Raw genomic sequence first — 16,359 nt, 5'->3', positions numbered from 1 at the left:
TCTCGTAATGCCTTGAGTGATTCTTCTCTTTCAAATTCTTTCATTAAAGACTTTAATTTTTACAGCTACAACGTTAAAGCACAATTACATGTCATCACCATAGCCATCCCTATAGCCAGTGATTCCCAAAGTACCTATTAATTGCACCGAGTGTCACCCTGTTACATAGTATTTCATAGACATGTTATGGGAAAACAAAACATTAAACCAGTCAACACTGTACAATTTAGTCTTGTCCAGGACTATTAAGAACAAAACTGTATCTTGGCACTGAAATCGGAGGGGAACGCTCTTATGTGGTCCAGGGACGTCCTGCAAAAGCCTTGCTAAAAATAATAAAGCATACTACTACTGTCTGTTAATATATAAAGGACGATTTGCATGCTAGGAAAGCAAACACCAAAGGAACGTCAGTATACATGTTGGAAAGAACAGCATTCAAAATCAAACTATAATATTTGTTATTTTACAAACAACAACAAAAAAATACTGATGTTTTAATGTCTGGCCCATATTCAGTCTGATCTACATCATCCACATTCAAAAATAAACCATCGTCTCTTCTGCACAGTAGAAACTTCCTCAGCGCACACTGTTAAAGTAAAGGTCTTACCCTGAGTGGATGAGGTGGTAGTAACGGGTGATTTGCCCCTGGCCTGGGTGTTCTGAGCAACAGCAGTAGGGGTAGAAGTGGTGGTGGGGGTAGCAGTGGTGGTAGCAGTGGAGCGCTGGCCTTGTGAAGCGTTGATCAGGGGCACGAGACGCCCCTCTGGTTTTGTCCCGTACTGCACTGGCTGGAACAATCTGAAACACACAAACACAGGACACTTACTTTCATATAATCATGCTTTAAGCAAGAAAAGTCTCTCATGATGGGGGGAGAGAAAGAGAGAGAGAGAGAGAGAGAGAGAGAGGAAGAAAAAGACAGAGAGAGAGAGAGAGAGAGAGAGAGAGAGAGTGAGGGAGAGGGACAGGCAGAGACAGAGAGGGGGGAAGAAAGAAAGAAAGAAAGAAAGAAAGAAAGAGATGAAGAGTGAGAAAGACAGAGAGAGACAGAGAGAAAACAGAGAGACAAAGAGAGATGGAGAGAGAGACACAAAGAGGAGGGGGGAGAGAGACAGAAAGAGAGAGAGAGCGCAAAAGAAAATTAATTTGTTAATTATCATTATTAATAATTATCATTATTAATATTACAAGAGAGGAGGAGGGGGGAGAGGAAGAAAGAAAAAGACAGAGAGAGAGAGAGAGAGAGAGAGAGAGAGAGGGAGGGACAAGCAGAGACAGAGAGAGAGAGAGAGAGAGAGAGAGAGAGAGGGACAAGCAGAGACAGAGAGAGAGAGAAACAGAGAAAAAGAGACAGAGACAGAGAGAGAGTGAGAGGGACAAGCAGAGACAGAGAGAGAGAGAGAGAGAGAGAGAGAGAGAGAGAAAAAAAGAGACAGAGACAGAGAGAGAGAGAGAGAGAGAGAGAGAGAGAAACAGAGAAAAAGAGACAGAGAGAGAGAGAGAGAGAGAGAGAGAGAGAGAGGGAGAGAGTGAGAGGGACAAGCAGAGACAGAGAGAAACAGAGTGAGACACACAAAGGGGGGGGGGGGGGGACGACAAAAAGAGAAGAGACAGAAAGAGAGTGCAAAAGAAAATTAATTTGTTAATTATCATTATTAATTTGTTAAATAATAGTTTCTAAATTGGACACTAGTGATACAATCTGGTGAGCAATGACTCCAATCCATTCATTCAACTTCACTAAACATGCACTGACTCATATGAACATACATTCTTTATCATAATGTTTTTTTTTAACCTCATGGGCTTGATCTTGCACGCTCTGGGTCTGGGTGGAGGATCGGGTGCGCTGTGGATCTCCTCGATGAGCTGCTGACTCAATCTGAGCTTGGGAAGAACCTCTGTCGTCTCGAAGCGGGTCAGTCTGCCTTCATTACTGATCAGGTCGAAAAGAGACAAGTCCACGGTCTGGGAGAAAAAAAAAAAACATTATAGCATTTACTTGCTATAATAATAATAATAATAATAATAATAATTATAATAATAATAATAAGGACTGGATAAATGTAAAATAGAAAAAAAAGCATGTGATGAGAATTAGAGGATTGTGAACTGAATCTGTTTTGTTTTCTATTGTTTGTATTTAACATTTATCCTGTTATTTATATCTATCTATCTATCAATTGCAACAACAACAATAATAATAAGAGGGACAGAATACAAAAAATAAATAAATAAATAAAATAAACAGCAAAACTGAAAACAGTCCACAGTTCTCCAACACTCATGACACACAAACAGTAGAAAATGGGAATTCTTGTCACAGACACACACACACACACACACACACACACAGAGAGACACAGAGACACACAGACACACACAGAGACACACACAAACACAGACACACACACACACACACACACACACACACAGAGAGACACAGAGACACACACACACACACAGAGACACACACAAACACAGACACACACACACACACACACACACACACACACACAGACCTTCCACTGGTCCTTCTGCAGAGCTGTGAGCAGTAAAGATGGCGTGTTGTACTGCAGGCTCCGGCATGTGTACGAGCTGGCAGTCTCTCTGATCTGGATCAAATCTGGGTGATTACAGATCCTCTGCAGCTGCATTAGAACCTGGAGCACACTTACAAAGCGTCCCGTCTTTAGAGCCTCCTGAGCACTACACAGTCAAACACAAACACAAACACACACACACACACACACAAAAGATAAAACAGTGTTTAATTTAATACAGTGGTTCCCTCTATGCACTGTCTGGGTGGAACCTATACACTTTGGAGCAATAGTAATGGTACTTGGACTAGATTTGTTAAAGACTGCTAATATAATGTAATCCTGGGGGTAATAATGATGCAGCTGGTACGGACCTGGGCTGTGTGAGGATATCCTCGTACATGCTCTTCTGTCTCGCAGAGAGACGGCACTTCAGGATGTGCTCGTACTTCTTAGGCAGCTGCTTCTCCACATCTCTCTTGGAGCGACGCAGGATGAACGGCTGAATCATCTACACACGGCAGGACACACCGAGAAACAGAGAAAGATCTTTCACTACAAACACAAATGTTTGCTTAGCGTGTAAGAATCAGTTTACCTGATGCGGTCAGTTTTTTTTTTTCTTCTAATCAGAGTGACGTTTACACTGTAACCATAACAACGCTCTTACCAGTCCCAGCTAGTGCAACTCACTAACCCTGCATGCTACATAGACAACATTTATTATTATATCAGTAATGCAGATGGTAATTAAAGATTGGTGAAAAGGAGGGTTGCTGTTCATCGATGTCGCTTTATGGAGGCAGAAAATCAAGAGAATTTTATCTGCATGTGGGACTTCACCATACGCAGCCACAGTTAAAGCGGGACGCCACGTCGCATACAGATGAACGAGCTGTCACTTTTAATTACGCCGATAAGTTGAACTTTTTTTGCTTTTTGTCCTCCATTTTGGTTTTTCTTGCTTGTCACAAAAAGTGGAACTGGATGGATCAGGAGGTATAAAAGCAAGCTCTTGATGTGTGTGTGTTTTTTTTAATTAATTAATTTAATTTTTTAAACTGTCAGTGAAAAACAGCCAGAGAGAGCTGCTTCTTCTTTTTAAAAAAAAAAAAAAAAAGAGTGGTCACATCCCTGTAGGACTGTGCGTAAAACGTGTGCTAGCAGTTCAGAAAGAAAAAAAAAACTACAGTATGAAAGCAGCCTCAGTTTTGCACTCTATGAGGTTAATGTAGCTAATTAGTAACAGCAGTCTCTCACCTAAAATAAATATGTGCACAACCTCAGTGCATGTGGTAAAGAAGCAGAGAACTGCAAGGACAGAAAGAATCATTTTTTTGTGTAGTTTCGTATTATTTTGCCCTCTTTCGGTCTTGCGTTTCTAAGTTTGAAGTAAGTAAATATGGACAACCCACAGTTTTACAACATTGCTTGTGGGTGATTAGCTCAGCTAAAATTACCATTGATCCCACATGTGTGTGTGTGTGTGTGTGTGTGTGTGTGAGCCTACTCTGTGTAGTCTGATGACCAGTTTGTGGCAGTAGTCCTGGTTTTGGTCTGCGCCGGGTTGGATGGGGAAGTCGAGGTACGAGCGTGTGATTCCAGGCAGGAGGAAGTGGATCATGGTCCACAGCTCTCTCAGAGTGTTCTGTAGTGGGCTGTTGATCAGCAAGATCCTCTGCTGGCTGTGGATATGAATCAACAGCAATATTCAATTAATGCACAAAAACACACTCCATCACTCCACCTTATTTATTCGAGGGCAAAAAGCTGGAGACGGTGTCTGACCTCCTGATGGTGAAGATGGTTTCCCAGTGTTTCTCGGTCATGTTCTTGATCAGCTGCACTTCGTCCAGCACCAGGTGCCTCCAGCGCCTCTTCAGGAAGTGAGCCTGGTCTTTCAGCAGCAGCTTGTATGACGTAAGGCATACGTGGAAGCTGTTGGGCTCGGACCACCACTGCAAAGAGACGAGGCAAACGCGAGTAAGGCTAACGCCACTAGGCTACACGATTGTGTGTGATAAACAGACATGTTGACGTTTACCGATCGTTTGTATCTGCGCTCTCTCTTGCTGCCCAAGTACAAGAGGATTTTGAGGCCCGGGCACCAGCGCTTGAACTCCATTTCCCAGTTTAGCAGTTTGCAGGTTCTCACCACCACCATGTGAGGGCCCCATATACCTGCAAATAAGAAACATCGACTAACAGCTGGACTTCCTACCAATCATAAATCTTGCCTTTTCCTGGAGTGTACTTCAGCCAAAAAAGTTTAGCATCTCAGTTTCATATCTCTAGTTTTGTTAGCAATATTAGCCTCGTACCACCAAATACAAAACTAACGTAGCAAACAATTTTTGCCCAAACCATTCCTTTAATGTGGTCCCTTATCACTGATAGTTTTATTCTTTAGAAATCAGGATTGAAAAAAATTAAACTTTGAAAGTAAATAATGTCTGAAAACGTGTAAAGGTGTCCGTTTTTGTGATCACTACATCTGTGAAATCCAGTATAAGCCATCATTCCACAGATTTTATTCATATCCAGCTAATCAGTGAGTATTAAGACAAGGTGCTGTAAATTAGAGCCAGCACTTTACACCCCTACATCAACAGTGGTACAGTCCTAGTTGAAGACGGACCTTCGTGACAGGCCAGGTGTGCGAGGTAGGCCACAGTCTGGACGGTCTTGCCCAGTCCGGTCTCGTCTGCCAGAATGCCGTTGAGGTGCTTTCGGTGCAGGTTAGCCAACCACTCGACACCCACCAGCTGGTAATCTCTCAGAGAGCCGTGAAGGAGGGAGGGCACATGAAGACGAGTCTACGAAAAAAAAAAAAGAGGATAGTAGGAGAGAGGATAATAGCAGAAGAGTTAAATATGGCAGAAATTAAAATGACCTCAGCCATCAAAATGAGCTGAAAATGTTGTCTATTAAAATACAAAGTTATCTATAGCCATGTTTCCACTGAGGAACCTTTTCAAGAACTATAGAGCTCAGGAATGGAAATAAAAGTATTTCCTGTGATATTAATAGTTACTTGTTAATGGAGCAGAAACGAAAAATTCCCTGAATAAAGAAATTGGATTCTGTAGTAGAAGGGCAGATTTAAGACTGGCTGAACACCTAATAAAATCTTCTCTCATTTAGTCATTGCAATATTTAAAGCATAAGGAAGGAAACTCACGGTTGGTGTAGTCCTAGCGCTGCCTTTGGGCAGGATCAGGTCTGTTGCCCTAGACACTTCTGCTATATCCTTCATGGGTTTGCCGTTGGTTCCTGAGGCGCTGCTGGTCCGTTCGGGTCCGCGGTACTGCTCGTCACTCAAGAGCGTGTCGATGAGAACCGCCTCATGGGGGCTGTCCAGTGGACAACTATCCATGTCTAACATAGCAGAAAAGATTTAAAAGATTATTTCAGCTCACTTAACGATAGAACATATCTAACTAATCAAACACACTACTCAGTTTTGCCATCTTTGCCAAATGCAAAAATAATGGCACCTCCAGATGAAGGTGTGTGTAATGTTAAATGGGGAAAATATTTCTTATTATATATATTTTTTTCTCCTTTTCCACAATGTTAACATTATATCACCCATATTGTATTTTACTTCTGGACTATAAGACACTTTGACATCCCCTAATTACAAGTAAAGTAGTTGTAAAATACTCTTTTCTTAGTAATTTTACAGTTTTGCGCTAACAACAGTAAAACTCCTACAGCCTTCCTAGCAGAAATTAAACACTGCTTTCTGCATTAAACTCTGCTTTGTAATGAAATTAAATATATTTTACTGGCCTGATTTAAGGGCTTAGGTTATATGAATTCTAATGCAACATCTAACAGCACAAAAAAATAACCTACACTACACAAATAAAGCTGTGCTATTTTTAAAGACAATACATTGAATACACAACATTAACGTGACAAACAACAAAACTATGTATAAACTGAATTTGGAGAGTGTGTTTAATCATCTAGAGTGATTTATTGACTTATAGTGAGGAAGTAACAGTGCCTTCGACTTCATCTTTCTCCTCATCCTCACTCTGGCAGGCAGGCTGCGGCCACTCGAATCCCTCAGCATACGCACCGGCGTATTTCTTTACCAAAGCCTCCAATGGCACCTCAGCTACAAATCAACCAGAGCACACTGATTTAAGCAAAAAAAAACACAAAAATATCCCGCACACTACAAAATTTCTTTTGCTAAGCACAGGAGACTTGAAATCTTGAAAAAAATTTTTGATTTCCCTAATGTATAGGCTTTTTATCACACACTTCATAAGATGAATCAAATGTCTGAAAAGAAGGAAAGTACCCATGCAGAGTGGGATTTAAATACCGAGAAAAGCTGTGTGTCACTGACCTTCCTTGGTGAGTTCGACAAGCTCCTCTTTTTGTTCAGCAGCTACTTCCATAGCCTCCTGCTCCTCTATAGTGCTTTCCTCATCTTCAGCTGCAAACCACACACACACACGTATGGTTTAGCGTACATCATTAACCCAGTGAAAACTCAGAGCATGAAAAAAAATCTGTAAGACGAAGATAGAAAACAAAACAAAAAAAAAAAGGCGGATGGTATCATCTCATGGGATTAAAGTACATACCCTCTTCATCAGAAAGGGACGTGCACGTCTTCCTCTTGCGGGTGGTGCTCCCGGACTCCTTCGAAAACGAAACGAAACAACAACAACAACAAAAAAACTGTAAACCAACAGAAACCTCACATAATTGTAATTAAAAAAAAAAAAAAGTGAGGTATAGAAAATGATCTCACCACTCTGCTGTCCTTCTCTCCTGAAGCCTGAGCAGATTTACTGCTTTGTCCTGGATCAACACGAAGCGTCAAAAATCAATATTTTTAATGCCGACTGACACAACGTGTATTCGACGTGAACAAAAACACCACTCTCACCTCTGTGTCCTGACTTCTGTAGCCGGAACACTTTCTGTCTTTTGCTCGCGATCTCCAAATGGAGTTTGATTTCCACGACCTGAGACAACAAGGACACCAGACAACACTTTGAAAAATAAATCAGATTGAAAATTTAGATCTAGATTTAGAAAAAAGTTCACGTGAATACAAATTAGAAATTACTGTATAATGGAAGACATTATGTTTTTTTATGATTTTTCACCTGCTCGATGTTGGACCAGAAGTAGTCCACCTCACGTGCAATGACACTGGCTATGTTTCTCAGCCTCAGCTCCTCCTCCATCTTCTTCCTCTCCTCGGCCTTCCTCACCTCAACGTGGTAACGGGCACAAGTGCGCACCAGCTGAAAAAACAAAACAAAAAACAAATCACTGCACACTTAAGGCATGTCTAATGGATGGGACTGTCACACTGACTCCTATGTGTATCTATGTCTGTATTCTGGTACAGCGTAATACATCTAGACACGCTTCCAATAAGAGTTTTGTTTAGAAATGGTAGAAATTAGCTGAAGCTAGCTCTTCAAATTCAAACAACTGCCGTAAAGTTATGTTCACACTAGCAAGCGATGTGTGTATTGTTTATACACATGCACACGACACGAACCCACGATTTCAGCAACAAGGCGACAGCGCAACATGAGAGTTGAGATTTTTTGAACTTTATGCAAATTAGATATGACGTGGCAAAGCGACAAATCCAAACAACTGGCTCGAATGATTCCTCAGACCAATCGTGTGCTGCACGTGGTACATTTTCTCATTCCCTCCTCACAACTTTACTTCCTATCTGCTTTTAATTCCTATGTACTGCTTGCCTCGAAAGAAAAATGGCATAAAAGACGTAAGACTGTGCATTAATTTTATCCTGTCGTATACAACCACATTTAAAAATTTAAATGTTTACAGAGAAATAAAGCTTGGAAGAAAATAGCAAAGATCACTGCTGTCTCTGCAGAGTGTGTGTAGCTGGTACAGTTAGATTGTGATGTCAGTAGCTAACACGAATACGCCCAACAACCGATTTTTCACACTTTTTGCACTTTAATAAACTATGATGCTTCATTTTAAGTATATTTTAAAGACAAATAAATTGTATACTGTAGTGAATTGTGCACTGTAGGCTACATTTCAGCTGTGAGTCTTTCCCATTGGAGCTGGACGATGGTACACGCCCACAGATGACAACAGTAGCGGTCGCTCCACGCCTACAAGAGGCTAACTGACATGAGAGAGCCGTCGTTCTCTACTGTGAACCTAAGTTATTAAGAATTACCACCGGTATACCCCCCCCCACCACTTTAACAGTCTCCTCCTGCATTTTAGAGAAAAGCAGTATTACTCAGCACATTTGTTCCTTTCCTACCTTTTTGGCGGCGGCCATCTTCCAGCGTCTCTCCTGGGCAAAATCGGCAGCCATCCACTGCATCTCCTCCAGCAGGTAGTCCCACTGGGATTTGGGCCTGCTGGCTTCCTGCAGTTTAGGCAGCCGGCTAGCTGACCATTGGCCCTCCTTCCTCAGCTCAGCAATGCGCTGATGCACTTGGCTCTCCTACATGGGGTCACACATGCAGTAATAGTCATTCTGGTCATTCTGAGTTCAGGTTTTTTCTGCTAGTTTTAGCAAAACAATGGCATTCAGGCTGAGAAGTTAAAGAAAACAAATAGCCTAAATGTCTAACTTATCATATACATTGTTTTGCTCCATAATAATAATAATAATATTTGTACACAAAGGAAGGGAGCAATTCAGCTTCAAGATGGCTGCCATGAGCTTTTTTTTTTTTATAAAAAGCTGTTTCTCTGTCCTTTTGTCCATTTTTATAGATAACAATGCCTTACAGCCTTAGAACCATTTTAAAATAGCGATCAATTAAATGGTTTGAGGTGAGTGTGATGAGCACTTTGGAGAATATTTTAAGCTTCTCTAGATCACTAATTTCATATTCAAACACTAAACACGTCTTTGCTGAACATTTGTAGCAAGAGGACAGTCACCTAAATTTCCTTTTTGACCAAACTTCCCCTTTAGGATTGGATTTAAATATTCTAAAATGATTAAATATGATGTTTTGTTCCATTTGAGAGATTTGCTCATCTCACCAGTTTAGCCTGCTCTGCCTGCTTGTCCTGGGAGCTCTCCTGGGCGCTGTTAGTAGTCGAGCCCTGGCTCAGCGTGGAGAGCTTCAGCGCCGTAGTGCCGTTGGAGGCTGTGAGTTTGGAGTGCGAGGCAGGGGTGAGCGTGTGAGGCACAGGGGTCCGAACCGGAGTGGACGGGAGAGAGGAGGGCAAGGAGGGGGAAGGTGCAGTGGACACGACGGGGGAGGACAGGAGGCTGGGCGTCAGACGCTGAGCAGGCTGGGACGTCTCCACGCCGTGCCGAGTGAGCGTGACAGTCTTAGGGGAGAGGAGGAAGAATGAAATTGCGACAACCGGTGATATCATGATAAATCACATTAGAGAACAGAAAAAAACCATCTAGATTCAATAAATATGCAAATTAGAAATGCGACTATCCCACTTCTCCTAGTAAACCGGTGTTGCGTAGACTGAATCTGCATACTGAAACCTCATAGGCTCTTATATTTTATGATGCAATAACACATATATATTTCCAGTTTTCAGTCTAGTTTTCAGATTCTCCTATTTCTTTCAAAGACTTTAAAAGTGAACCAAGAAAACAATCACAAAACCTGCCAACCTGGGTGTAACCCTGATTTTTGTTTAAAAAACTGAATAGATTAAAAGGTAAAGGTTTTAGTTAGATGAAGATAAGACTTCTTTACTCACGGCCTGTCCTGACTGCATGATCGGCTGCGTTTGCTGCTGCTGCTGTTGTTGTATTTGGAGCTGCATCTGCAGCTGTGGGTGTGGGTTCACTGCAGCCAGCACGGCCCCTGCCCCCTGCAGCTTCACCTGGGCCTGGAGCTGCCCGCCCGGCGCCTGGCACTGCTGCTCCAACACCACGGGCTGAGCCTGAGAGAGAGCTAGAGGCAAAGCGGCCATGGGCAGCGTAGCTTGGGGAGGTCGGCCTGGCAGCTGAGGTGGAGGAGTGTGGAGGCTGGCGGCGTTCTGCACCGGGGGGCCTTTGGACGGGTCATACTGCTGCTGGTTCTGGTTCTGCCCCCCTATTTGGACCGTCTGTGGGGTCGGGGGCATGCCACCTGAGAGAGAATGGAAGGAAGATACAGAGAGAGAGAGCGGGATGGAAAGAAAAGAGTGGAAAGAATGGGAATGAAATCAAGAAAATGGGCAGAGTAGGGGAAAGGAAGAAGAGAAAGGAGAGAGAAGTATCGGGAAAGAAAGAACAGGGGCCGTGGAAATGAAGAAACAGAGACAGAAAATGGGAAAAGCAAGAAAAATGAAAGAGTGGTAGTAAAGAGAACGGGGGTGATGAGAGAAACGTGGAGGGAAAAGATGACAGAATGAGAAAGAAAAAAGGGAGAAGGCAAAGGAAAGGAAAAAGCAGGAGGGTAAAAAGCAAGATTGAGAGCAGCGAGCGAGAGAGAGAAAATTAAGAAGGAAAAGGAAAAAAAAATGGAAAGAAAAAATAGAAGGGAAAATGAAGGATGCAAGAGCAGTGAAGTGGAGGACGGACAGAAAAGGTGATGCATGGAGAGGAGAAAGGTACAGGAGAGTCGCCAGAAGGAGAGGATGAAACATCGAAAACAACGTATTTTCAAATTTCTATATAAATATACATATATATAAAAAAAAAATTTTAACTTAAGAACACTACTATCCTATGGCATTAAATTAACTTTTAATGAACGTGATGTTAATGATAATTAAATACTCACTTTTGGAAAAACAGTGTGGTATTAAAGAAAAATAACATCTACGTAATAATGATTACAGAAGAAACAAGAGAAGATCTATGTTTAATGTTTAATAAATAAAATAGTCAAATTATAATTACAAAAAAAAGTATTCTTATGTTCAGTAACTCTTCTATAAAATTATATAAAATTGCATGCATTATAAATTCAAACAATTTAAAAAAAGGATGAGGAAAAAAGCACTGATAAGATAAGAACAGCAAAGAAAAAGAGGAAAAGATAGAACAAAAAAAAAAAAGAAAAGATGCAACTAAGCACAGACACCATAGGATGAGCATGCGTGTTACACCTGTTACATTACACGGCATTTAGACAGCTTATACAACAGAGCAAAGCGGGGTGTAAGAGCAGAATAAAGACAAGGGGACAGATTAGGGTGAAAAGCAGGACAGTGCTGGGCTTAAAGTGCACACTTAAAGAAGCACCTCCATCAAGCTAGCCTCTACGCCAATTCGCTTCACCTGGAATGTGGCCGCTTTAAGCTCCTGAGTCACTTCAGGTTCGCTAAATAACCTGGACTGAGGGATAGAGGCCAAGTCGTGACAAAATGCTGGAGAAACCAGGAATGACGAATGGAAAAGATGACAAGAGGAACATCTAGACGATGAGAACCAAGGTGCACATGGACGTGTGCTAATCGATGATGCAATGAGATCGAGGAAAGGGGGCGGAGCCGAAGACCGTGGGCAGGAAATGGCAGATGAACATGGATTTTTTTTTAAAAAAAAAAAAGTGATGTAGTGGCTGAGATGCATCGTCCAGTGAGCTGGCAAAGAAGAACAGAAATGACGGAATGATATCAAATCATAAAGGGAAAATATGCGAATGCGAGACGTGGTTTCTTCCCTTTCAGACGCTCCATCTTCTCCTGGATCTTCTCGTACCACTCAAAGAGCCTGAACTTCCAGTGGGCAGGTCAAAGGGAGTGAATCAAATTTGGGTTCGGGTCAAAAAATTAAAGTGAAATAATATAAATGACAAAAGGGAGGGGGAGGGGTCATCACTGAGAACTCTCTGGGTTGACCTCTGACCTCCAGCAGCATCTCTAAACCAACGGACACGAGAGTAGTGGAACCGGGCCGGAAAAAAAAACAGCGGCGCTCCTACCTTGCGCTGTTGGCATAAGCTGCTGGAGGGGAACGCCGGGAGATCCTAAAGGAGCTACAACGGGGTGCTGGAATATCATCCCGTGGCGAACCACTTCGATCCGGGACCGCTTAGCCTGATCTGGGATGCAAAACACACAACACCCTCAACACGCAAAAAAAAAAAAAAAAAAAAAAAAAGTAGGAAGATTGAAAAGGGGAGGAAAAAAAAATAGAACAAGAAAACACGAATTTAAAAGAAAAAAAAAAAACAAAACAAAAAAAAAAAACACACACTAGGCACACAGCAATGACGATTGCACACCAGCAGTCGGACGTTAGGAAGCGGCGCTCCCCGTTTCATGGGCTTCGAACACACAGCGCTGGGAAAAGATGCTGAATATTGATTAAGCAGAAGCAAATTTGAGGAGGAAATGAAGGAAAGAAAGAGAAAAAAAAAAAGAAGAAGGGAAAAAAAAAAAAAAAAAAAGATCCTGCATCGACGCCGGTCTACCTGCTTGAGCCAAAGCCTGCTGCCGTTTGAAAGCCTCCATCTCCACGGGGTTGGAAATGTTGCCACCTGCAGCACTAGGATGAGCCTGTGGATGTCACAGAGAAAAAAATTATTAAGAATTTTTTAAAAATTCTTCATATTATTCAAAAAAAAAAAAAAAAGATCTTTCCAGGAACTGGTGTCTGTGACGTCCCACCTGAAACTGCGGCTGGGTGGAGAACGCCGCCGACACGTTCGGAGGGAGCTGGGTGGCTATGGCGACGGGCGTCACCGTCTGGCCGTCCTTTCCTGTCACTACTTTCACCTGAGTGGTTGTCATAGAAACAGACGTACATACAACGCTCGCACAGTGTCCCTGAAATAAAAATGGCTGCTGAATGAAAAGATCTCAATGAAGGCATTTTGCACTGCTGCTGTTCATATGATACAGAAATTGTTAACATGATAAAATATTGGCACCAAGAGGAATTAAAGGTACTCAGGGGTAATGTTCACGACTGACTGGTTACTCACACTGCTCTAGACGACGTGTATCATCTCTCTCACACACACACACACACACACACACACACACACACACACACGTGTATATACAAACACGAATGACAAATTCTGGGTCACTGATTCTCTAAAGTTTCTCAGAAGGGAGGAAAAATAGGAAGGATGGATGGATAGATTATATGACTAATTGTATTACTAACTGTGCAGTTTCATTTAAATTGGCTATAACTTACAGTTTTAATTATTTTTGTCACCTTTTTTCTATACTAGGTTAAAATAATAATGATTTTAATTTCATTAATAGTTCAGATTTTTCATCTGGTTATATGTTGTAGTAATACCAGTTCATAACGACTTGAACCAAAGTAAAAGTGCGGACAAAAAAGAAGACAGCTGACGAAAGGGATTTAAATTTCACTCTCTTGTCTTTTTTTATTCACGAATTTTGTCCAAACAATAAAATCCGGTTATTTAAATATCTGTTATGTTTACACTAGCACTTCCTCCTGACCTTCCCAGGTAACTTCAGCTCCTATTTGGGCCAGTATTTTCCTCTGAACATACAGTAAAAAAAAAAAAAAAAAGAAAAAAAAAAAAAGAAAACCACAAAACACTTATACTTTTGTTCAAAAAGATCTAAAATGCTTGCAGAATGCTTTACCTCGTCATTGATGACTTCGGATTGCTCTTCTTCTTCCTCCTCGTCCTCGAGGTCGAGGTCGTTCTGCCTCAGGTAGGTGAAGAGCGGCACGCACGGCTTCTTCTTGAAGGCGAGGTAGTCCATCATGTTGCCTTGCAGGTGTTGCAGAAAGAAGAGTTCGATCAGGTAGTCCTTGAATACGTCCTTCAGGCTGTCCATCTTCTTGGTGTGATGCTCCAAACACTGCTTCCTCAGCTGAGCCACCTCAGGGTTAGGGGCCGCTATCTCCTCCAGCTTCTTGGGCTGAACCTTTTTGGGAGTCAGCGGAGGGTTCGCGATACTCCGAGAAGGACTGGAGGGAGGGACGGCGCCAAACGAAGTCATTCCGGATGCCGTGACCCCTGCACCGGCGGGCCGAAGCTGTCCCTGGATGATGCTGCTGATCTGAGGAGGAAGGTTGGACGTGGTGATCTGACTGGGGCTGGCTAAGGCCGACAGAGCGGCTCCGGACGCCGCGGGACTCTGCGGGCCCAGGTGATGGATCGTGCCTCCGGTCTGAGAGTGCGGCTGAGAGAGGCGTCTCTCCCTCACGGATGCCGGCGTCCCGGCTGGAGACGCAAGCTGCACCGTACCAACCGCCGTCGGAGCCAGCTGAGTCAAGCCCGCGTTCTCCTGGTACACAAAGTGTCCACTTCCGGACGGACTGCTGAGGTTAATCTGCCGCACCATGAGTCCAGTTTCGACGAAACGCGTAGGGCTTTGCGCGCACACCCCGAGAGCGGCGCCCGGCCTTGACATGGCCTGCAGGGAGATGGGGCTGTGCTGCGTCGGACTCTGCGGCTGAGGAAGAGATGAGCTGTGCTCGAACCTCCACTGAGAAGCTTGGTGCTGGAAGCCAGGTGAAGCCGGACTTGGCAGCGGTGCCAGCGGCATCAGCGTGATCTGCTGGTTCCCGGGGACCACGTTCTGTAAGGTGATGTTCATGTTCTGGCCAGCTACGGGGCTTCGGCTCATGATGATCTGGTAGTTGGAGGACTGAGAAGCCGAGACTGCGGGGCCCGCCGCCGTGGCGAACGTCGTCACCGGGGACTGTGGATGAGTGACAGCTGCGGGTTGTTGTGGCTGTTGTTGTTGTTGTTGTGTGATGGTGACTGGTTGCTGCTGCTGTTCATCTGCTTCAGAGCCCGTGAAGGATTTGGATCTCTGAGGATTTCGCTGTGCATTTGGTGGACCTCCTCCATGGTGCATTGCGTGGCACTGACACAGTAATGTTTAAAAAAAATGACACCCTTAAAGAGGAAAGGAGACAAATTATTCCTGTATATAATATTCACAAGACGATTATCCATATGCAGCACAGATTTAGAATAAAAACTATCATTTATTACTGTATAATACACACATACACATTATTATTCCTTAATTCCATATGCTGTATATATCTGGAGTAAAACTATCACTTGAACATCTCTTTGCTTTACACGAAACATTATATTTATCTTAAATTATATTCCACATAAACAGCATCTGCTTATTGTTATCACTGACGTGTTGTGACTAGCATGCTAGGTCCGCTTAGCCTCCTAGCTAGCGGGCTAACCAGCTAGCAAAATAAAAAACAATAACTATCCTTTCATTTTAGCTTTCAGCCTTTATTATCTCAATAAACTACGTTTATAATATCTCGATTTAAAACATTAAGCTGTAATATGGACTGAAGAAGAAACAAACAAAGCAGCAGTGATGTTTTCTATTATGCGCTCGCGGGGTAAAAACAACCCGTGGTAATAAACAGCTAACTAGCAATTCTACATGAAATTCAGCAGGACTTACAACTAATTAGCTGTCCCACACGCGCACCATTCAGCGTTATAATAAATCCCAGACTGTATACAAGGCTGTACTGAGACTATAACAGCAAGAAAAGACTGCAAAGAGTTTATAAAAAGCGTCGCGGTGATGCTGTGTGAAACATGGCGAGAGCTAGCTACCTCCGTCAAGCCGTTCACACTGCGCATGCGCACCAGCTCAGCCAGCTCACGCAGGGATTCATTCATAAATAATTACATGTATTATGTATTTAAATGTATAAAATCGTGACTCCTGAGCCATATGTTGTGCACTGTATGTCTAATCGAGTTTAATTTAGAATTAAACCAGAGCTTGTTTAATTCTCCGCCACTTCCTTTCTTCTCCCGTTACCCGGAAGTACTCCTGTTTAAAAAGGCGGGACTTGGGAGTAATTGACAGGAGCTCGAACCAATCGGAAAGAGGAACTCGAGCTCTCAACCAATGA

At 42.8% G+C, this 16,359-nt stretch overlaps 1 protein-coding gene across 5 annotated transcripts in view; it reads right to left on the bottom strand.

Annotated features, from left to right (window-relative positions):
- Window positions 1–16,234, bottom strand: part of ep400 (E1A binding protein p400) — a 37,402-nt gene extending 21,168 nt beyond the window's left edge. The window contains exons 1-23 of one of the 5 annotated variants that reach the window (XM_053236084.1): window positions 15,897–16,234; window positions 14,085–15,352; window positions 13,119–13,277; window positions 12,923–13,007; window positions 12,431–12,550; window positions 10,275–10,648; window positions 9,588–9,881; window positions 8,851–9,036; window positions 7,688–7,828; window positions 7,465–7,543; window positions 7,327–7,376; window positions 7,157–7,214; window positions 6,916–7,005; window positions 6,565–6,678; window positions 5,731–5,927; window positions 5,188–5,365; window positions 4,594–4,730; window positions 4,338–4,507; window positions 4,060–4,234; window positions 2,924–3,060; window positions 2,529–2,715; window positions 1,805–1,974; window positions 614–804 (exon numbers count right to left, since the gene is read on the bottom strand). In XM_053236084.1, coding sequence (XP_053092059.1) covers window positions 614–804; window positions 1,805–1,974; window positions 2,529–2,715; window positions 2,924–3,060; window positions 4,060–4,234; window positions 4,338–4,507; window positions 4,594–4,730; window positions 5,188–5,365; window positions 5,731–5,927; window positions 6,565–6,678; window positions 6,916–7,005; window positions 7,157–7,214; window positions 7,327–7,376; window positions 7,465–7,543; window positions 7,688–7,828; window positions 8,851–9,036; window positions 9,588–9,881; window positions 10,275–10,648; window positions 12,431–12,550; window positions 12,923–13,007; window positions 13,119–13,277; window positions 14,085–15,311 — 4,519 coding nt within the window. In that variant the 5' untranslated portion in view covers window positions 15,312–15,352; window positions 15,897–16,234. The remainder of the gene's footprint in view (window positions 1–613; window positions 805–1,804; window positions 1,975–2,528; window positions 2,716–2,923; window positions 3,061–4,059; window positions 4,235–4,337; window positions 4,508–4,593; window positions 4,731–5,187; window positions 5,366–5,730; window positions 5,928–6,564; window positions 6,679–6,915; window positions 7,006–7,156; window positions 7,215–7,326; window positions 7,377–7,464; window positions 7,544–7,687; window positions 7,829–8,850; window positions 9,037–9,587; window positions 9,882–10,274; window positions 10,649–12,430; window positions 12,551–12,922; window positions 13,008–13,118; window positions 13,278–14,084; window positions 15,353–15,896) is intronic. The other 4 variants (XM_034306356.2, XM_034306360.2, XM_034306358.2 and 1 more) reach the window with 4 other exon arrangements.
- Between the last annotated feature and the right edge of the window lie 125 nt (window positions 16,235–16,359).

The sequence above is a fragment of the Pangasianodon hypophthalmus genome, chromosome 8 (genome assembly GCF_027358585.1).
Source record: "Pangasianodon hypophthalmus isolate fPanHyp1 chromosome 8, fPanHyp1.pri, whole genome shotgun sequence".
In the NCBI taxonomy this organism is placed as follows: domain Eukaryota; kingdom Metazoa; phylum Chordata; class Actinopteri; order Siluriformes; family Pangasiidae; genus Pangasianodon; species Pangasianodon hypophthalmus.
Note: the sequence above shows the minus strand (reverse complement) of the source record. Positions and strands in the feature narration are given on the sequence as shown.